Genomic DNA, 24,012 nt, shown 5'->3' with positions numbered 1-24,012 from the left:
TCTCAATCCAATACAACATTTTACATCATCACATTAATCAAGAGCATGATGAATCCTAACACACAGAAAATCCTATAATGTGATTACACAAATCATTGTGATTCAGAAACATGAATAGAACCCAATCATAAGATATCAACAAATAAAATGAAATATCTTAGTAACACTAGTAACATGACCATCTTAGAGCCCATAACCATGGTGCAGGAGCACCAAGAAAAATGAGCATAAAGAATACATATCTCATTAAATTTTGTTCTAAAATGTCAATTAAATGTTTGTCAATATATTTGAGTCAACATGTAAGGCTATGTTAAGCTTTGAAATCAATTTGTAAAATATTGTCAATGTTGTCTATTTAAATTCATATGGTCAAGTTTGATAAAGTAAGTAAATATTATAGATTATGATAGGAATAATGTGTTTATGTTTTATTTTACCATATTTTTATAGTTTTAGGAGTCTTGGAGGTCATTTATGAGAAAATGCAAAAGTTTACAAATATATAATAAAATATTGTCACAAAAATTTGACAATATGAAAAGTTGATGTAAAGAGAAAGGTCAAGAGTTAGAGGAGGTATGCAATAGTTAGAGGAATTGAAAATACATTAAAATGTCATGTAACGGTCATGATTTACAGATTTTAATGGTTGGAAATATTTTTGAGAAGAATAAAAATGAATGGAGTTTTTGGCTTTGCAAGTTTTATGTTAATTTTCTATATAATTTTCTAGAAACCTAATTGTTATTTCTATTGGTATAACTTCATATGAAATGATACAAACCTAAAACCTATATTATTGGTAAGTTATTTGAGTATCTTTTGTTTGGTCAAATTTCATTAAGTTTTGCAGAAGTTATGGCCATTTTGGTGACTATAGGTCTAAATCTGTCCTAGTTTGTTGATTTGATAATAAGTTTCCAAAATGTGCCATATTGCCATGATAAGTTATGGAGTTTTGATTATGTAATTTGTGATTCCTTGTATCCTTGCATCAAATTGGTAATAGAGCCTAAAAGTTATGGGCAAAAGAAATTGTTTCGGGTTGGTGTTTGTATTTTGAAGTTTAAAGAGAGAACCCAGATGCCAAGAAACTAGGTAGTGAAAAAGAGAGGAAAACCTAGGTGAGGTAAGAAAGGATGGGCAAGAATTTATAATCTTGCTTGGATGGTTAATATTTTTTAGGAAGTATATGCAGGGTAAGGATTCACAAAAGGGGAAGAAAGAAGATGAAAATAAAAGGAAAGAAGAAGAAGAAAAGAAGAGGAAAAATGAAGAGAGAAAAAAGAGAAAAGAAGAAGAGATGAAGGAGATAAGGAAAGAATTAATGAACTTGAGGGTAAAGTTAAAGAATATGGAAGAGAAAACTCAAGACTTGGGGGAGATTATTGCAGCTCAAGAGGAAGAGATAAATCATGAACCTATTGTCCAAATTGTGAAAGAGGATGAACAAACTTCTTCACTCATTGTGGAACCTACACAAGAAAATACTAGTGTTGATAATATGGTTGTGGTTGAAGACCACAAGGATGGTAACATTGTTGATGAATCTCATGATGAGATTTATATTGAAAAAGAAGAAATCAAGGTTGTAGGTGAACAAAGAGAAGAGAGTGATCGAATTAATGTTGAAAGTGAAGACAAATGTGAAGAGTTCCCAAGAACACTTGAGAGAAAATATGCAAGATTTATCATTGAATTTGATACTAATCCCATTAATTTTATCCATGGATTTTTCATTATGTTATTTTTAATGTAGGTGATAGAGAAATTAGATTGTGAAGGGCATAAATATTTTCATGACAAGTTCATATTCTTAAGCAAGAGGATTGAGACCAAAAGTGAAGATGAAGATAAGCTTTCTTTTTACTCCTTTCCAAGGGACTTGGAAATATTTGAAATTCAGGAGTTTGGTGTAGGAGCACCAAGAAAAATGAGCATAAAGAATACATATCTAATTAATGTTTGTTCTAAAATGTCAAGTTATTGTTTGTCAATATATTTTACTCAACACGTAAGGCTATGTTAAGCCTTGAAATCAATTTGTAAAATGTTGTCAATGTTGTCCATTCAAGTTCATATGGTCAAGTTTGATAAAAGTAAGTAAATATCATAGTTTCATTTACAATTTTTTTATAGTTTTAGGAGTCTTGGAGGTCATTTATGAGAAAATGCAAAAAATTTCAAATATGTAATAAAATATTGTCACAAAAATTTGACAATATGAAAAGTTGATGTAAAGAGAAAGGTCAAGAGTCATAGGAGGTATGCAATAGTTAGAGGAATTAAAAAGACATTAAAATGTCATGTAATGGTCATTATTTAAATATTTTAATGGTTAGAAATATTTTTGAGAAGAATAGAAATGAATGGAGTTTTTGGTTTTGTAAGTATTATGTTAATTTTCTATATAATTTTCTAGAAACTAGATTGTTATTTCTATTGGTATAACTTCATATGAAATGATATATACCTGAAACTTATATTTTTGGAAATGTATTTGAGTTATCTTTCATTTGGGTTTGGTTTGGTCAAATTTCATTAAGTTTTGTAGAAGTTATGGCTGTTTTGGTGACTACATGTTTGAATATGTCCTAGTTTGTTGATTTGATAATAATTTTGCAAAATATGCCATGTTGTCATGATAAGTTATGGAGTTGTGATTATGTAATTTGTGATTCCTTGTATCCTTGAATCAAATTGGTATCATATCCTAAAAGGTCTAGGCAAAGGAAATTGTTTCGGGTTGGTGTTTGCATTTTGAAGGTTGAAGGGAGAACCTAGATGCCAAGAAACTAGGTAGTGGAAAAGAGAGGAAAACCTAGGTGAGGTAAGAAAGGATGGGACAAGAAGATATAATCTTTCTTGGAGGGTTAATATTTCTTAGGAAGTATATGCAGGGTAAGGATTCACAAAAGGAGAAGAAAGAAGATGAAAATAAAAGGAAAGAAGGAGAAAATAAGAGGAAAAATGACGAGAGAAGAAAGAGAAAAGAAGAAGAGATAAAGGAGATAAGGAAAGAATTAATGAAATTGAGGGTAAAGTTAAAGAATATGGAAGAGAAAAATAAAGCCTTGGGAGAGATTATTGTAGCTCAAGAGGAAGAGATAAATCATGAACCTATTGTCCAAATTGTGAAATAAGATGAACAAACTTCTTTACTCATTGTGGAACATACACAAGAAAATAGTAGTGTTGATAATATGGTTGTGGTTGAAGACCAGAAAGATGGTACCATTATTGATGAATCTCATGATGAGATTTATATTGAAAAAGAAGAAATCAAGGTTGTGGATGAACAAAGAGTAGAGAGTGATCAAATGAATGTTGAAAGTGAAGACAAATGTGAAGAGTTCCCAAGAACACTTGAGAGAAAAGATGCAAGATTTATGATTGAATTTGATACTACTCCCATTAATTTTATCCATGGATTTTTCATTATATTATTTTTAATGCAGGTGATAGAGAAATTAGATTGTGAAGGACATAAATATTTTCATGAAAATTTCATATTCTTAAGCAAGAGGATTGAGGGACCAAAAGTGAAGATGAATATAAGCTTTATTTTTACTCATTTCCAAGGGACTAAGCACCAAGAAAAATGAGCATAAAGAATACATATCTCATTAATTTTTGTTCTAAAATTTCAAGTTAATGTTTGTCAATATATTTGAGTCAACATGTAAGGCTATATTAAGCCTTGAAATCAATTTGTAAAATGTTGTCGGTGTTGTCCATTTAAGTTCATATAGTCAAGTTTGATAAAAGTAAGTAAATATCATAGAGTGTGATAGGAATAATGTGTTTATGTTTTATTTACCATATTTTAATAGTTGTAGGAGTCTTGGAGGTCATTTATGAGAAAATGCAAAAGTTTTCAAATATATAATAAAATATTGTCACAAAAATTCGACAATATGAAAAGTTGATGTAAAGAGAAAGGTCAAGAGTCATAGGAGGTATGCAATAGTTAGAGGAATTGAAAAGACATTAAGATGTCACATAATGGTCATGATTTACAGATTTTAATGGTTGGAAATATTTTTGAGAATAATAGAATGAATGGAGTTTTTGGTTTTGCAAGTATTATGTTAATTTTCTGTATAATTTTCCAGAAACCCGATCGTTATTTATTGGTATAACTTCATATGAAATGATATAGACCTGAAACTTATATTTTTGGAAAGGTATTTGCGTTATCCTTTGTTTGGTTTTGGTTTGGTCGAATTTCATTAAGATCTGTAGAATTTATGGTCATTTTGGTGACTGCATGTTTGAATTTGTCCTAGTTTGTTGATTTGATAATAATTTTACAAAATGTGTCATATTGTCGTGATAAGTTATGGAGTTGTGATTATGTAGTTTGTGATTCCTTGTATCCTTGCATCAAATTGGTATCAGAGCCTAAAAGTTCTGGGCAAAGGAAATTTTTTCGGGTTGGTGTTTGCATTTTAAAGTTTGAAGAGAGAACTTGGATGCCTAGAAACTAGGTAGTGGAAAAGAGAGGAAAACCTAGGTGAGGTAAGAAATGATGGGGCAAGAAGATATAATATTTCTTGGAGGGTTAATTTTTTTAAGGATGTATATGCAGGGTAAGGATTCACAAAAGGAGAATAAAGAAGATGAAAATAAAAGGAAAGAAGAAGAAGAAAATAAGAGGAAAAATGAAGAGAAAAGAAAGAGAAAAGAAGAAGAGATGAAGGAAATAAGGAAAGAATTAATGAACTTGAGGGTAAAGTTAAAGAATATGGAAGATAAAACTCAAGCCTTGGGAGAGATTATTTCAGCTCAAGAGGAAGAGATAAATCATGAATCTATTGTCTGAATTGTGAAAGAAGATGAACAAACTTCTTTACTCATTGTGGAACCTACACAAGAAAATACTAGTGTTGATAATATGGCTGTGGTTGAAGACCACAAGGATGGTACCATTGTTGATGAATCTCATGATGAGATTTATATTGAAAAAGAAGAAATCAAGGTTGTGGATAAACAAAGAGTAGAGAGTGATTGAATGAATGTTGAAAATGAAGACAAATGTGAAGAGTTCCCAAGAACACTTGAGAGAAAAGATGCAAGATTTATGATTGTGTGCTAAAATGTTGACACACTTCTATGAGTCATTATATCCAGGATTTCTCAAGAATAAGATCTCAAATGGTGACTAATAGCTCTCTATTCATGGAGTGCAAAGGTTTGTAATGGAGGCCCTCAAATTGACCTAGTTTGTGCCCTTCAAATTACACCATAAAATGAGAGATTCAAAGAGGAAAAGCAAGACTGCTAGTCTCCATGATCATCAAATATACATACAAATGAAGATGCAAGCTAATCTAAATGATAACAATGCAAAGCAATGCAAGAAAAGAAATTTAACCTATAAAAGGAAATAACAATGCAAGATTAATCTATGAAAGCAAATATGACTCTAAGCTAATATGAAAATGCAAGGATGAAGCATGATGATGGAAGTCATGGATGCATGAGAGAAGAAGACAAGAAGAGAGAAGTTGGAATGGAGCTCTAATGTCCAAACTCTAAGGCTCAAACTCCTTCTCCAAAATCACTCTCCAAACCTGTAGCATAACAATACTATAGCAATTAACATCTCTCTAAATGAGAAGGAGATGGCTCCTTATAAAATAAACTATGGAGATGGGAGGCTTCTCACAAGATCAATGTGGGATAAATCCCTAAAAAGACAAGAGGAAAAAGCTCACCACTTAGAGATATGTGCAAAAAAAAGGAACCTTTATTTGACTTATTTCCTTTTTTCATAAAAAAGAGAGCTTTAAGTGGGGATTTATTTATTTAATTAAAAGAGGGTTTTTCTTTTGATTAAATAAGATAAGCTTATTTAATTAAAGGGATATTTTAACGTGGTGAGGCTTGGCCTCCTTGTTGATAGTCGTTGTGACTTTTCCGTCATCTTTTGTATTTTGATCCTCTTATATCTAATAGAAAAATAAGATAAAACTATTTAATTAAAAGAGAGATTTCCTTTTAATTAATTAAGATTATTTTATTTATTTAAAATGATGTTTTCCTTTAACTAAATAAGATAAGATTATTTAATAAAAAGAAATATTTTAATTAAATAAGATAAAACTATTTAATTAAAAGAGAGATATTCTTTTAATTAAATAAGATTATTTTATTTATTTAAAAAGATTTTTTTTATAAAAAAAAATCGATAAACGATTGAAGCCTAGATTCATTATTGTTATTTGTTGTAATTATTTATCTTATGTGTTTAGCGATTTTGAACCCAAGAACTCCCACATGAGAGGCTCACAAGTTACAGTCGTGTTGTAGGCTCTTGCCTATGTTTTCTTTTAATTAAATAAGATAAGATTATTTAATAAAAAGAAAGATTTTAATTAAATAAGATAAAACTATTTAATAAAAAGAGAGATTTTCTTTCAATTAAATAAGATTATTTTATTTATTTAAAAAGATGTTTTCTTTTAATTAAATAAGATTATTGATGGAATGATCAAACCTTAGGAAATATTGAAATAAATTAATTAATTACAATTTGATCAAGGAAAATGATTTGAATTGATTCAATAAAATATTGTGACTGATTCAAGAAATTGATAAATTGAAGAATTGGGGCTCGTAGTTTAAGTGACCATTTTAGGGTGTGTACAGTTACGCCTCTTTGACTAATGTGTGATCATTTTGGGAACACATGTAGTCAAAGAATGCAATTGAAGTGTGAGGTCAATTTGGGATCACAAAACAACATAGATGTGTGGTCAACTTAGGAACACATCAGGATGAAGAATAAATTTTTTTATAACAATTTTGTCTTGACAAAGACAAGGCTGTCCCAGGTGGAACAAAGATTGATAAAGCTAAATCACGGATTGAAGCTTAATAGGTACTACCCCGTTGTGATTGAAATCAAAATGAAATAGAGAAGTAGGAAATTGATAAATTTGATCAAATCTAACTAAAAGATAAGGTTCTTGATGTAAAATGACAAATATAAGGAGCATAGAACCAAGGTAGATCGTCAAGCATGAAGGATTATGCCCTAGAGTTGAATTAGAAGAAAAGAAGTGGGGTGAAAGAAAATGGAAGATAGAAGTTTGAAAGAGGTGGAAAGAAATGGAAAGAAGAAAGATAATTTTCCTCGAGAAAGAGAATGCCTCAAAATCAATCAACTATTTAAGATAGAAAATTTTGATTGAGATCACGAAAGAAGATAAGGAAATGAAGATCAAGATATGACCATAGTTGATTAAAAGTCCACAAGAAATACGAAGGAAAACCCTCTCAAACTCATAATGCAACCTAAAAATGAAGTCTAATAATGCAATCTACATGAAAATGGAAAGGTGTACTTGCAATAGAGCAACTGTAACATAGGATTTTGTGTTCATCATTCATTAGAGAATGTTAAGAAACTTATTTTCATCATTGGGCCATTATTAACGAGCATCGAAAAATCACACAATCATCACTAGCCACAAGCACAACTATGAAGGTATGAATGTGATTTATATTAGATTGGAATGTGGAAAGATTCTAACATAAGTATCAAAGACAAAAAGGTCAAGATGACTTCGATGTTAGCTTACCTAATTTAATGTAGCAAAACCAAGCTCACATCAAGGCATAGATGTCGAGATGACCATAAGAATGGCTATGCAAAAACAATCAAGGATGATGCCTCAAATATCCTAAGTGTTTTAAGGGGACAACAAGAGACACTCTAGAGTTTTAAGACGACACCCACAAGCAGAAAGAAAGGAGAAATATGCCTCATGTCCCAAGTCCTCTAGCTATGCCTATCAGAGAGACTTATTAGACAAGAACACTCAACAAAATTCAATAACAGTCAGCACATAGATAAATGATTATGACATAGCTCAAGCATTAAGTGTTTGTGTTTAAAAATATAAGTGTGTTAACTGATACTGAGTTCTGAGGATAAGGATCAAATTCTTGCAAGTAGGTAAGATCACATGAAAAAATTGGGTAAGACCAAACCAATAAGTGTTAAAAAAATATTCGATGTCAGGGGTTATATTGAAAAATACAATTGGGGTGGTGTTGAAAAATACTGTTTGTGATGTTTCCTAAAGATTAACGCATCTAAGAGACCAAAGTTAACACAATTATGCTCCCTAGACAAAGACAAAGACCAATTCCAAACCAAGGCAACAAGGACAAGGCATGATGGAGGAAGGCTAAGTGTCGAGGACACACACTAAGAAATAGGGGTGCAAAGGCCTCAAGCAGTGCCCATTTCCAGGCTTTCACCACCTGGATCTTATTGCAATTTTTTTCATCATTTTTTTGGAATATATAATTTTTTTTGGAGATACATCAAAGGGCCTATTGCTAGGTTTTCACTAAGATGATCATTTTTTCAAGACATTTTCTGATTTTAAAATTTTTTGATAATATACTTTTTTTTGGGTTTTCGAAATATATCATTTTTTAAAGATTTTTGAAATATATCATTTTTTTTGGATTTTTGAAATATGTCATTTTTTTTGGATCAATAAATATATACAAAGGATGCCCCTGGGCATCATGGATAAAACTTCTTCAAGTGCAAGATATTGATAGGATTAGGGAGTTGCTCTCCCTCTTCTATAGACGGTAAATAAGCACCAAACCTAAAAGTTGTTGTAATGATGTAAGGTCCAAGCCAATTAGGTTCAAATTTTCCCTTTTGATCTCTTTGTTGTTGATTCTTAGGATTTTCATGTAGGACAAGATCTCCCACCTAGAATTCTCTAGGGCAAACCTTTTTGTTGAAGGCTTTGAACATGCGCTTTTGATAAACCCTCATATGGTCAAATGATGCTTTACATTTCTCATCTAGAAGTTATAACTCTTGAAGTCTCATGGCATGGTAGTCTTCATCTGTAACTAAACCTTTGAGATAAACTCTAAGTGAAGGAATCTCAACCTCTAAAGGTAACACTGCTTCAGCACTATATGTGAAGACTAGTAACACTAATTTTTCTATTAAGTGATTTTTATGATGTTATCTGTATGTTGTCTATGTTTTGGGTTTGGGTTGACTAGAGTGTTGACTAGTTTTAGGATGTCTACCAGAGGCTTGGGAGTTTTGTGCTTGTGGTATTCTGCTGATTTGATCTTTGATCTTTTAAACTCAACTATGGTAATGTGTTGGTATCTTTGATGAGTTTGATTATATTGTTGGTAACTATTTTTAGTGTTATTGTGGGATAACGGGATGAATGTTATGATATACTTGACTTAACCATTTTGAGTCTTCGATTAGTATTTTTGGGATACTTTCCAATTGCTCGTAGAGAACTGATAGGTTATTGTGAATTATCTTTTGATGCTTTCCAGTCACTTGTATAGGACTAAGGAAAATACTACGATTCTTTGATTTTTGATTTTATGAGCTTAAGGTAGGTTATCTATATGTAATGTGGGGAAGTGGCTTGCAATGGAAGTCGGGGCCCTAAGTGGTTGCTAGGGTAACCCATTGTAAGTTGTTTAATAAGTGAAAAAACTACACTAAATGAGAGTAAAATGAACCTAATAAGAGTCTTTGTATGTTCTTGCCCATGCCTCAAGTGCTGGTACATACTAGGATGGGAGTAAAGAGAATGTTTGGTTGCGACCATGCATCGCTAGTATGCCTTGTCAGTACAAGAAGATACTAGTGCTGCATAAAGTCACTAGGGGGTCGGGGTTAAGTTAGATTGCCAGAGTAACTCTAGCATTGATTCGTGTGATGACACTTGCTCGCTTACATTGTAGGTTACCTACGTGTCCTTGTTTGCCTCTAGGTCTAGATGCCATTTTATCTTGGAATCTTTGAGTTAGATAACTTTTAGGGTTTCCTTGACTTAGATATTACTTTTGATTTTAGGATTGATATCTTGTTTGGGACTTGAGACTATCTCCTCAACATGGTGGGAGTGGGCCTTTTTGGGTTACCACACAGTCAGGTGGTAGTGCTTTTTACTCTTACCATTGAGATCCATCCATTGTTGTTGTGGCTAGAGTTTCTTGTCTGCATTTCCTTTCATTCTATCTTAGTGTATTATGGTGGATGGTTATATCTTTATGGTGGATGATCTTTACTTGTTGTATTGTACTTTGTTTCATGGATCTGAAAGGGATGATGTAACCTATTTTATAAATGTATATTCTTTCAGTCTTTCATACCTTATGACATGTACAATGGATGATTGAGCATTCTAAATTTTATTGCCAAGTGGCAATCAAATTAAATGTATATTATTTAAATGGACTTGGACTTGTAATTATTTTTCATGTGGATGTGGTATTTACTAGACTTAGTATTAATTAAATTAAAATGTGACTCAATGTCTTGGGATCCTTAAGGAATGTAATCTGTTATGTTTGCTTTTGTATGATTGTATGTTGTTGCTTCCGATACTTTATGTTTGACATGTATGTTGTTCTTTCTTAAAAAAAAAGTTTGGTAAACTTAGTAAAACTTTAGGTTAATTCTTTTAGACCCTTGGCGGGGCATTACACGCCACCTATCAGAGATCATACCCATAGATAGGGTCAAGGAAAGGAGTGAGGCTGTGTGAAGAGCTAGCATAGGCCAAAAGGGCATGGGGGCCAAGAAATGTGGGGCCCAAAACAAAGGATCCCTCCTTAATAAAGCGCTATGCAAGGTACTTTGGAAAAGAACCATCAATTGAATTGCTCACCAATGCATGTCATCCAATGCGTTTAAAAAAAAATCCTTTTTATGATTTTAAAAAATAACCATAGCTCTCGATTTGCATATTTAGTTCGTACAACTTGGGTGCAAATTCATTTTGCCTCAAATTTCAACAATGTCCAAAATGGACATATTTTATATGAAAATAGAGGTTTTTGAGTGTTTTGATCTCAATGGTGATGTCAATTTGTGCTCAAAGTGCGCCCCAAAAAAGTGATCTCCCAGAACCAATACAAAATCCTTTAAAAAACTCAGATCTGAATACCAATGCCAAAAATCTCAAGAATAGAACATGGGCATGAAGATCTAGAGCCCTGATACCATGTTGAAGTTGATGAAAATTCAACCCCATAGATCCCAAGAATCACCTGCATGCAAACACCTATCACGGAAAGAGAGGAGCAACAACTATGGAGGTTGGAATTCATAGCTCTATAGAGGAAACTTTTTTTATGAGCAAAAAAACAAATTGCTATTAATCAAAAGTGAGTATGTGATTTACAAAGAGAGACCAATACTTATAAAAGAGATCCAAACCCTAAAAGGTAAAACCTAGGTTGCATTATAATAGTTAATAAAGAATTAATTATTAGATACCTAAAGTTTAGCTTAAGTAAAATATAGTTAATTAGAATATATCTAATTACTCTAACAATATTTCTAATTTCAAATTTGATTGTTAGTGCTTATTGAATCTATTCACCCTGAGTGACTCGAAATAAATCATTTTTTTCTTTCCAAATATCCATTATAAGTGTAAAGATCACTATTCATTAAAATATTACAACAATAATTAAAATATAAATAGTATTATCCTATCAAGTTGAAAAAAATGTAAAAAAAAATACAAAACTATTTGAATTATGGGGAGCACATTTTGAGATGAACATGATTCCTGTAAGAATACTCAAATATGAATTTGGTCTTAAGTAAATCTTTACTACTAAATAAGTAAACAATTTATGAGATAAAATGATTTCATTCGTATTAACTCTATTTTCAAAGACTCAACCAAACACAAAATCTATATATATATACACCAAATTCAAATCTGTTATTAATAAAAATATTAAAAACAATATAAAATAAACTACTCTCTTTCCACTTGAACACAACTTGAGCAAACCTAGTGTGAATAAGGGTACACATGATAGCACTTCCTCCACTATCCCATGTGCAAGGTCAAGTTGCCCAAGTTGCCCTAAATCTATTTACAAACTGATTCATATGTGCCGACCAATACCCACTAGTCATACAGGGCATACAATAAAAAAACAACTCAAACTCCATAATACATTGACCAACATGTACCCACAAGTACATCGAGAATTAGTTTGACCAGCTATGCAAAAAAATAGGTGTAATCTATGGACATTAAAGTTTCAATCCCATATGCTTGGATTCAATCTCAACCGCTCAATACAATACCATATTGCCTTTATACAGCATCTCAAAGCAATCTTATCCTAAACATCAACTTGCCCATAATCCATTGCCCAATTTTGATGGTAGTCATCAATTGGGCATTAAACAAATGACACCCAAATTAAACAAATAATACCCAAATTATTGATAATTGGTAAGGGGGGAAGAACCTGATGGAACTTGTGGAAAATCAAACCCCACCTCCTTAGAAAAAATCAAAACCGAACTTGTTGCAAAAGATGTTTTTGTCTTATTTTTTTCCCTGAGTGACATAGGGGTGGTTGAGCTGGCTGGAATTTGGGTACATTCATTGAACGAAAGATAGGCGATGGCCGAGTTTGAGGAGGTTTTGTGAATGTATTTGTTCACATGAATGTACCGTGTATGTATTAATCAAGGAAAGAAAAAGCCTGCACAAGCTGTGCCGTTGGGGCCTGCTGTTTATCATGCGAAACGAATAAACATCCTTCCTGTGTGTGTCATGCCTTGCATTCCATGCTTGTATTTCATTCTTAGTTCTTTCATAGCAAGCCTCTGTATGTACAATATTATTGCCGCCTTCTCTCTGCTGGTGTTTTCTCTCTGGGGCTGCGGATTGTCTTCTGCGATCGAGTTGCTCGGCTTGAATTTATGCCAACTCTTCTCAAATTCAGCGGTGAGTTCTTCTGCCGAAGCTTTTGTTTTTACTCTTCTGGCTGTTAAAATTCTGAGCTTGGTTGTAGGATTTCATGTTTTTCTCTTTATATGTTTGAGAGGTTCTGGAAAAAATAATGTTACAGAGACAAATTAGTATGTATTAGGGTTTCCTTATTGTTGTTATTATGGCCTTTCTTAAATTTAAGATGGGATTGGTTGTTGCATGGCATATTTAGGCAGGATTTATTCCTGATATTGCAGTATGGTAGTTATGTAAGCATTTATTTTTGTGGGTTCTTCGTAATTGTTGATGGCCTGAGCAATTCTTCGGGTTTTTGTAATTACTTTTTTCTGGGTATGAGCAGGTTGGTTTTATTTCATTAATTTTACTGGGTATGTTGGAGATCCTGTTTAACTGGTCTTTGGGTTTTGTTGGGTCGTTCGCTTTCCCGTGCGGGAATTTTATTTGGGGTTTCTATAGTGTGATGTCGGTAATAGGGTTTTATTTCACCCCCTTGCTTGAATTTTAGGGGGTTTTCTGAAGGTTTGATTTCTGTTGAATCTTTGTGGGGGATGGAATTTTGGGTTTTCTTTTGATATGAAAATTATAATTTTTCTGACAGTTGTGAGAATTTCTATCTTTCTTTTGAAAATTTCCTAGAGAGCTGTATCTTTGGGCTGCTTCTGTGTTTAGTTTGTCGGAGCTTGTTTTTCATCTGTGAGTAGTTGGACCGTGAAAATTTTAATGGGTATTTAAGAAAATTTAGATCTAGCTGTCATTTCATTGGAGACTCGTCTCTCTGTGATTTTGTGGGTTTGTGCTTGCGTTACGCGTTTGTATTAGTTTCTTTGTACATTTTAGTGTGGGCTTTTTGCATGTTGAAGCCTTGTTCCAGATGACAAGGATTAGTTCCTCTCGCATGTCGTTTCACACCACTCTCCAATGCGTTCATCACCCCTTCGACTTTATTCAACTCTGTTGTTCCCTTTTTATGCTGCCTAACCTCTGTAGATTCTAACTTCCAACTCTTTGTTTCTCCTTGGTTTTATTAACGTAGTTATTCTTGCGTCTTTGGTTTCCGAAGGTATTTATGGACACACTATTTGGAATATCTGATTTGTCTGGTCTTGCCTTCTAAACATATTGACCATGTGCGACTGGGTGGAAATCCTATTACAGTGGTAGATGAGGGGTGAACATGATAGACGCCCGATTTTTTCGGGCCTCAGCAGTGATTTGTTTAGTTCTGTGTTCATTTGTTTCTGTATTGTAGCGGGTTCTTACCATAGAAGCAGGTATCTTTAAATAGCTTGATATGCCCCAATATCTTTTTTCTCAGTAGGATCTCCAAAAAATGTTGTAGAGTTTTCAAAAATTCTGTTGACCACATTTGATGATAACTTCCAACAAAAAATATTAATCACTTGAGTTTTTTGCGATGTCTTCTATTTTTGGTGACTGATCTATAGCCTTTTGATATTATTGCAACTTGTATCGCTCTTGATCAGAACAATTTTCAGTGGCACTTTTGTTAGTACTGTGATCAATTAATATGGATGTCAGTATTGTTGTCTTTATTGAAATAAAACATGCCGCATGAATTTATATTACAAGAATCTGTTATTAGAGATCTCAGAAAAAAGAAAAATTTCTATATTTCAGAATTTATGGTGTACACTGTTGGTTACTTCTACCTTTTCGGTGTGCAATTAGAATGACTTTCAACAATAAAATCATAATTTATTTCTTTAAAGGAATGTATAATTGTTTTGGGTTCCATCCCTGATATGTTGTAAATATCTCTTCTTTATTGCCTGAGGAATTCTAGAGAAAGAAAGTTGCTTCTATGTTTCTCACCTTCTACTGCTGTGAATCTGCAGGCGATGGAAACATCTATTTTAAAGGACGTAAACGTGCTAGTTACATGGATTCAAGCCCTGTTTTGTCTCTTGCTCCTTGTATGGAAAGATTTAGTCATCCTTGCAAAAGGCTGCATAGCTGTAATACCAAAGTGCACAGAGAGACGAAGCTCAAGCAAGATGATAGAGACCATATTAGCATGCTTCCTGATGAATGCGTCTATGAAATCTTCAGATGTCTTCCAGCTGCTAGAGATCGCAGTGCCTGTGCCTGTGTCTCTAAGCGCTGGCTTATGCTCCAGAGCAGCTTGCAGAGGAGTGAAATTAAGAGATCTAAAACCAACATCAAGAATCCTGCAGAAATGACTGCTGGAAACAGGTCAGTAGGTAGTCTATCAGATAATGCTGGCTCAGTTTGTAGCAGTGAGGAGTCCTTTGGAGAATCTTGTGATAATGTATACGGTGAACTGACAGATGGGCAGTTGGTACCTATGGATATTGATTTGGTAGAGAAAGGAACTGCAAAGAAATGCGATAATGAGAAGCAGGCGAGCTGGGCCAGTGGGGACCTCTCTCGACGGTTAGAAGGAAACAAGGCTACTGACACTAGGCTTGCAGCAATTTCTGTAGGCATGGTGGGGAGAGGAGGTTTGGGCAAGCTCACAATTCGAGGAAATCACCCATTTCGAGGGGTGAGTGATATGGGCCTAAGCGCCATTGGCCTTGGCTGCCCAGCACTAAGAGTTTTAGTCCTTTGGGATTGCCCCCTAATTGGTGATAAAGGGCTTTCTTCGATTGCAAAAGGTTGTCCTTTATTGGAAAAACTTGATTTGCTGAATTGCCCTCTGATAGGGGACAAGGGCCTTGAATCAATTGCTGTCAATTGCCCTGGCTTGTTGACTCTCAACATAGAGTCTTGCCCACAAATTGGAAACACATCTCTTAAAGCAATTGGACAACATTGTTCCAATTTTGAATCTCTTTCCATCAATAACTGTGCACTTGTTGGTGATGAAGGGGTTATGGCTGTAGCGTCAAATGCAACAAAACTCATGAAGGTCAAGTTACAGGCTGTTAAGGTTACGGACAATTCTCTTACTGTTATGGGACATTATTGTAAGTCTTTGATAGAGTTAATGCTTGTGAACCTTCCAAATGTTACACAAAAAGGTTTCTCTTCTATGGGAAATGCATCAGGCATGCAAAAGTTGAAGCTTCTATCAGTTACTGGATGTCAAGGACTGACAGACCAGAGTTTATTGATGGTTGGACAAGGCTGCCCCAGTCTGAAGAACATCTTTCTGCGAAAGTGTGAGTTTTTACGTGACAAAGGACTAAAAGGATTTACAGAAGTTGCAGCATCACTAGAGAATTTACACTTACAGGAGTGTAACATGATATCTACTTTTGGTCTGGTAGATGCTCTCGGGAATTGTAGTGGAAAGCTGAAGGGGCTTACAGTGGAGAAATGCAGTGGAATAACAGAAGTTGGAGATGTAACCATGCCAGTTCCTTCATGTGAATCTTTAAAGTCTGTCAATGTACGCTACTGCCCAGGTTTTAGAGATGGATGTTTGGCATTATTGGGAAGTGTGTGCCCTCAGGTGCAATCTGTTGATCTCAGTGGTCTTGTTGGAATCTCTGATAATGGCCTTTTTGCACTTTTGGGGGGCTGTAAAACAAGCTTGGTGAATTTGAATTTGAGTGGGTGCATTCAAGTGACAGACAGGGCTGTATTTGTTATAGTGAAGCTCTTTGGAAAGAGTCTTCAAAGCATAAGTTTTGATGGTTGTCAAAAATTGACTGATCAGAGTCTGAGGTTCATTTCTGAGTGTTGCTCAGTGCTTCAGGATTTGGATGTCTCGAAATGTGGTGTTACAGATGATGGTATTGTGTCCTTGGCATTTGCACCACATAATGGTTTAGACATTCTCTCTCTGTCTGGGTGTGTGCAAATAACAGACAAGTCTCTGCCTTTTATAGGGAAGTTGGGAGAAAGATTGCATGGTCTAAACTTGCAATGCTGCAGTGGGATCAGTACCAGGGCACTTGATTTACTCAGGGCACATTTATGGAAATGTGACCTCCTTGTTTGATTAGGATCTTGCAAATGATTTATAATATTTGCAAGGGACCAATTTCATAGTATCAGCATCAAGAAACAGTGTTTGCAACAAATAGGTTGTTCAGATCAGGTAAGGGCTTTTATAAGGATGGAGTTGAGGGTTCAGTCCTTATAAGCGGACCTTATGGGGTCTTCATCATAGAGGGTAGAAGTAAAGTATGCATGTTTCCAGTTTACATAATGATGTATTGTTTGGTGTTTTTGGGCTCATGTGCAGTAGGCCATGGGTTTTCATGTTCTGCTTTTTCAAGAGCTATGCCATTTTTTGCAGGTCTCTGGTTCAAATCCAAGAGATCTGTTTGCATGTTCAGAGGTTTTTGCGGATGCAAACTCTGAATACCCCGGCTAGCTTTTGTGTGCAGTTCATTTAGGTTCTCACATTGTACGTGTTTTTCACTTCGGTTTTTTTATAGGGCCTGGTTTTCTCTGTCAAGAGTAGTGTCAGTGTTTCGGACAGGCCTCGTATCGACCATGTAGTGTGTGTAGCTTTAGTTATATACCTGTTTTTAGCAGTAGCAGCTTCTGAAGCTGATGGGTTTTGGTGATGGCATTGTAACACTATTGTCATAACAACTCACGGGGTTGTTTTTCCAAGCCCAGCTGTTACAGAATGTAATAATTGTGATGCATTATAATCTATAATAGATAAAATATTTGTCTGATTCGGCTTCACACCTGCTTAAAATTTCTGAAATTTATTTATTTTATTGCAAAATGATAGTTGGATTCCAAATTTACATTGTATGTTTTTTACAACTACTCTAGTTTTCTCTAGAGGAACTTTTACGTGTTTTAATTATTGATTACTTGCTCTAATTCTAAAGAAATAAAAAATTATAATGAAAAGCCCATTAATAAATATACTCACTTCCCGTAGTGAGAATTTTTGAACTGCTGGGACATTTGTTCATAGATATTGACCAACTATCTATTGAATGTTGTAGGGCAAGTTATTTGGGCACTCGACCTTTTTGATTTTGCCATTTGTAATTGCTACTTAGAAGTTGAAAAATAGCTATAAACAGTTAAATTAAAGAACAAATTTCCACAATCCATTATATTCTATATATGCTTCTGGATTCGATTGTGTTGAGATTTTTACCAGTGACGCTTTGAATCACACTACGTGATCCATCATCAGGATGAAGAGTAAGAGAAGCAAAACAAAGTGATTTGAAACGTAAATGGTAAAAATCTTAATACAATCGAATCCAGAAGCATATATACAACAGTTAAATTGTTTATGGAGACAACAAAACAAAATAGTCAAAATGTGATGTTTTGACTTGCTGGTAGGTTTTGCTGGATATATTTTGTGATTTGTAAATTAATTTACGTTTTTACCAAAGCTTTTCGGAAGAAGGGTTCGATATGGACAGCTAGCTAGTAGGTTTAATCAAAGTTATTAGTCCCTGTCTTATTTATGAGGCAGGGAACTTATGTTCCGGGATACTGATGTGCATTAATTTTGTGTACCAAAAAATCTGAAACCATAAAGTTAGGGTTGCTTTTAGTTAAAAAAATATTTTCTTTACACAGATTCTAATTTTGTGATTGGTCATTGGCATTTTTGCTGGGGGTTAAGGCGTTTGAAAAAATATTAAAAAAAGAAAAAAAAAAAATCAACCATCACCACCGACCGAAGCCAAATGACTCATTCTCCCTACTCTGGAACAAAAGTGACTTATTCTCCAGCTCATGTCAGATCTAAGGTTCTCAGAAACAATAGTTTTCTACCTTAGTAGCTTCATTTTTGGCGAGTATGATGCTTGAAACAATCTGGTACCACTGAGAGTGGCGACTGTGTTCAAACACGCTCATGAAGATTTCAGCCCCAGAGCCTTCTACAACTGTCTATAAGCTGATGAACTGTAACAGAGACCTCGGTATACTCACTTCTCAGAGAACTGTGCCAGATTTGAGGAAGGCGTATATATCCTCTGCAAATTAGGCTTCTCAGGATTGTAAAATACATATTTTACAACATTTGTTTCGATTGATTGGTTTCCTTTAAACGTTTGGAAATCAGAGAGCAATTTTAAAAAATTTTCCTGCTGAATTTGCTTTTGCTGAGGGCCCATGAGTCCATGCAGGTTCTCATGGCCTTGGCACCAAATGCCCTACTAGACACAATCCACAACCCACTCTGGAATTCCTCAACCGACATCCCTCCCACTGCTCCTACAGTAGCAACAGCACACGCCACAACTGTTGCACACAGACACTCACCCATCGCTCAACTTAACAAAATCCTGTGTTGGTAACGTTTTTGGCAAAAGCTATGAGTGGCTAGTAGCGAATAGAAAACAAGGGACTACAAATAGAGGACTGCAGACTTGAGGATCTATGTTCTGCTCTTTCAACCGCGAGTGTGAACTGGCTAACTGGCTAACATCTTGGACAAACACTCCGATCAAAAATCTTTGTTCCATCTGCAATATACATCGTCTGTATTAAACGAGAATGAGTCTAAAACACCCAGAGTTCATATATTTATATGAAGTATAAGTTATTATTTTGACTTGTGCCATTTGTTGTAGATACTTAAGTCTTGAGATATGGTAAGCAGTTCTCAAATCCAACTTCAGATTTTATCTGCCTATTCTCAAAATTTGCACACTGACATTGTGTAATTTTGACTGATATAATATTTTTCTCCAAAACGGTTAATTGCATATGAATTATGTAGAAAGATGATTGTGGAAATTGTAAAAATGACTTTTTCCTGTCCTCTGTCAGAATAAGATTTTGTTGCGTATTTTGTGAAATTCGTATGCATTAAGTAAATAGAAAATATGCAAATAGATAGAACAAGTTGCTCTCATGTTCTCTGACCAAATGTGTCACATTGGCAGTCAATTCTAGATAGTAATTATTTTTTTAAAATTGTTCTAACAGCCACTATGAAATGTCTGCTAAGATGCACAACGTTTCTATCCATCCATTATATTTTAGCTTCAAATATATCTATGCCTGCAAACTTCACTACTCCCACTTCTTCAATAGACAGACTCCATTAATTAGCTTCAAATATGTTTATGCTTGCAAACTTCACCACTAAAGACAGGGTCTCCAGTTTCCCAAGCAAAAGACAGGGTCTCCAGCTTCACAAGAGCACTTGTTTGGAAGTACGGTTTGATTTTAACAGCTAGCTGGCAGGTTTAATTCTGGTTGGGGGACATATTTAAAAGTAAAAGAAACGAAATGTGCCGAATAGTCTGATGTAATAATTTATACCCATACAGCTCGGAACCATTTTCTAACAACGCTATAAATTGTCCTACAGAAGGAACTAAATGTGAAAAAGACTGGATCTCCGTATAAACAAACAATGCTAATCTATTTATATAGAGAATAGACGAAGCCAAAAATGACGATGAAAAATCATGTCTAAAATGATGCCAAGGAACGTTTTCGAATCGTGCCCGTGTTTTAGGGCATTCAATGAGCTGGATGGTGTAAATGCGGTGGGGTGCGATGGTCGGAATGGTCCAAACAGCAAACTAAAATGTGTATCTTACAAGCACGTCTGATACATGATGGTCAGATAAGGAATTTCAGCAATAGAAAGTTTGCACTACGCGAGACGATGCCATTTTCAATAGGCTAGGGGATAAGATTATATAAATGTTTAAAGATTGGTGCTAGTACACTCATTATTATGAATGTTCACAGATCTGGACTTATTTATCAGAAAATTTTTGTTGAACAAAACAATATTAATTCCTGTTAGAACATCGTGATATCTCTAAAGTATGGAGCTCTGAATCTAATTGGTAGATGACCATCTTGTTAGCTAGCCCTATAAAAAACCCTAAAAAAGTGGAGACACAAATTGAAGGAAAAGTGACAAGTTAGGGGGATAAGATTAATAGACCAACCCTTGAAACCTCAAAAGAGAGACTGGAGAGTAAAGGAGAACATGGAAATGGATGATATTTAAATATTACAATGTAAAGAACTTCAAAATAATAATGTGAGTGTTGTTGTTTGTCTGATCAAATGAAATAAGATTATTACACAAACCCCCTAACACCTCGAAGAAGAGGGTGAAGAGTAAATTACAAAACATAAAAATTGAAAAATTGGGAGAAATTATTGACACATCATGTGAAATAAGTTTTGTCATTGATGTCAAATTGCAAGGCAAAGAAGCCTATAGGTAAAAAGTTCCATACCATCACTCTATAGAGGGCACTATCAACTAGAAGGAAGAGTTGTCATATAATGAGTAAATGGTTATTGGAATAAGGAAGTCAACTATCAAAAGTTGACATATATCAGTCAAGAGAAAATCATGAAGCAATGGACGAGAGTAAATAGGAAAGTAGTTTATGGAAAGATTGAGATTAAGGAACCCTAAGATCTAAGGTTCGGATTGCATGGATCCGTGAACAAGAAGTATGGTCAAGGCTATAGAGATTGAGGAGTAGATCAAGGAAAGTCGGAGATTGTTACTAGGATGAATCAAGCGGACAAGCGAATTGAGAAGCATAAAAGGATTGAGGAAAGAGATTAATAGCATAAGGGGTTTGATAAGCTTTGGAAGGAGGTGCATATAGGTTAATCACTATCTTGTAAAGAACCCTAACACATTCTATGAGGCATTGAAAATCCCTTAACCAAGTAGTCTCTAACTAGACTATTAAGTTCTTTGTATGAGCTTTATGTAAATCCTTTAACATGGTGAACATTGTATAGGCGAAATTCAGTCCCTTAGTACAGTAGTCCTAATAAGACTGTAGATACATTTCATATTGTATTAGACACGCCTAATTGGGTGAGTCTCTCAAAAGGTGACATATTGTAGTCTTAACTAGCAACCTCTTTTTGTTGCAGTGAAGAGTTGTGGCACCATCCCCATTGCATTTTCCCTTATGACCAAGGGTATTTTGTGAGACCAAAAATTAGTGTTATGGGTGTGTGAATCATGTTGTGTGTTATTGCTATTTACTTTATGATTTTTTATTACAACATATCAAAAATACTATGAATGCTATCAATAAATGACAATTGAAGTTATATGTTTATGGCTGAAATCTTGAATTATGAGAAGTTTGATAATACTGATTCACCCCCCCTTCTAAGTACTTGACCTTTCCAATCTACAATTGGTATCAAAGCAAAGTTCTCTAGAGGGAAAAGCCTAACAAATTGAGAGTGGATCTAGGAATACAGAAAGGTGTAGGAGAGAAAGGCAAATGGAAGAAGCCTTGGATGAAGCCCTTGCACAAATTGATGATCTAAAGAAGTTGAAGGCATCATTTGCAAAAAGGAAAGAACTCTCAGAATGCTTGCAAATAAGCCTGGACAACCTTGAAGAGCTATCATAAAAGAGTTCAAATTTCGAAGAAGCTAATGCAACAGTTGTAGATGTGATGGAAAGGAACACAGATCTAGAGGAAAACCTATCTAAAGCTCAAAAGGAACTTGAAAGTCAAGCTCTAAGGATGAAATAGACGCTTGAAAGAATGAAGATTACCGAGGAAGCCAAGGAAAGCCTAGAAGTTGATAAGAGATATGGAACCTGAGAGAAGAAGTTGAAAATTTGAAGAACAATTTGATAGTTAAGAAATAAATTAATGAGAGACACACAAAGTTTGATCTAAGCATGTAGAAGGTTGACGAACACCTTGATACAACTGGTCTTGGTTATATTGATAACAACAATTTTGAAATCGGCGGATCATCTAAATCGGTAGCAGAGAAATTATTTAAAAAATCTAAGGAATCTATCAATTTACAAGGTAAGAAACCTACAAAACCTACTTGTTACAAGTGTGAAAATATTGGTTGTATATCAAATGTTTGTAGATGCAGATCGGTCGGCAATCCAAGAAGTACACCTTTTAATCCACATTGTTACAATTGCACAAAGTTTGGACATCAAGCAAAAGAATGCAGATCAAGGTCTAACAGCATATCATCAGACATAAGCTTTGCAGGTTATTGCTACACATGTAGTCATTATGGATGTACAGTTGAACACTACAGATCAAGAGTTTTACTGAACGAGAATAACAAACAAACCAATAAACAAATTGAGAAGAGAGGAGAATATTCCAACTATGTGCAACATTTGTGGACACTTTGGATACATGACAATGAACTGCAAAATGAGGAATCCAAGAGTAAATTTAGGACCCATGGAGATCAATAGGAATGGGGTGTTTCATTTGTCATAAGTACAAACATATAGCAAAGAATTGCAGGTACTGACAAGCCAACAATGAAGGCAATAAAGGAAAGACAACTGCAAATCAAGAGTAAGTAAAGAATGTCATGAAGAAGGTTTGGATCAAGAAGGAAGAAGTCAATCAGAAATAAGATAACCCTCCAACCTCAAGTCAAGAGGATTCATCATCAAACTAAGCACATAACTTTTGCTTAGGGACCTAAAGGGAATGGTTATTTTTTTTTGTCCCTTACAAGAAGAATATGATGAATTATATATTAGCATAATTTATATGCAATAGAACTCATACTAGGTGCATTTCATGAGAAGAAATGAGTACTGGACATTACTTCTTTATCATTTTGAAGATATACAATTATCATTGAATAAGCTTAGTTATTAGAATGAAGGAAAAGAATTGGTAGAGGACACCACTATTGGATAAAAAGGGATGACTATTGACATAAAAGTTACTCTTGAAAATATTTATTACAAAATAGTTGTTTGTACACTTTTCAAAAAATAAATACCTATCGATGCTATTTATTTGATACCTTACTTTTTCTGAAGCAATCATTTGTGCAACATTTAAGAGCTTAGAGAAATCCAATGCAAAGTGTTATCAACAAGAAATAATTGTAGAAGCGATCAAGAGTATTTTTTTGCCCTAGTTTAGGAAAGTTACTGGAGTCGCAAAAAGTCTTAATGGAAAACCTAGTGGACACTTTGAAGTGTCAGAGATTAAGTGAAATTTTGTGAGTAGAATGTTAACAAGAGTAAAAAACCTAGTGGTGGTAAGCATTAACGATGAGCCAACACCTGAATTCAAGTTGTTCCCCTTGAAGAGAGTTGATAAACGACAACGCCAAAGCCCTATTACCATTCCCACAAAGGGTAATGTTAATAGTAGACATTCAAACTTATTCACAATAAGATTACAAAATTGGGTGATGCAGAGATCGGGAAGACATACTACGATGAACTATGTGAAAACAAAGTGTTGAAGGATGAGCACAAGCATTTGGAGTTCAAGGGTTTGACGTACATGGTGCTCATGCCCAAAGTATTAAATGAGGAATGGAT

At 34.4% G+C, this 24,012-nt stretch overlaps 1 protein-coding gene across 1 annotated transcript; it reads left to right on the top strand.

Moving 5' to 3' along the window:
• The first annotated feature begins 12,521 nt into the window (after positions 1 to 12,521).
• LOC149552778 (EIN3-binding F-box protein 2-like) lies at positions 12,522 to 17,416 on the top strand. The gene is made up of 2 exons (XM_089788320.1): positions 12,522 to 12,788; positions 14,651 to 17,416. The coding sequence occupies exons 1-2, from the start codon at positions 12,764 to 12,766 to the stop codon at positions 16,723 to 16,725; spliced, it is 2,100 nt and encodes a 699-aa protein (XP_089644446.1). The 5' UTR covers positions 12,522 to 12,763; the 3' UTR covers positions 16,726 to 17,416.
• The last annotated feature ends 6,596 nt before the right edge of the window (positions 17,417 to 24,012 follow it).

The sequence above is a fragment of the Cupressus sempervirens genome, chromosome 6, assembly GCF_028749045.1.
Source record: "Cupressus sempervirens isolate cs-2001-9-10 chromosome 6, ASM2874904v1, whole genome shotgun sequence".
NCBI lineage: Eukaryota > Viridiplantae > Streptophyta > Pinopsida > Cupressales > Cupressaceae > Cupressus > Cupressus sempervirens.
The sequence above is the reverse complement of the archived record's forward strand: the minus strand, read 5'-3'. Positions and strand labels throughout refer to the sequence as shown.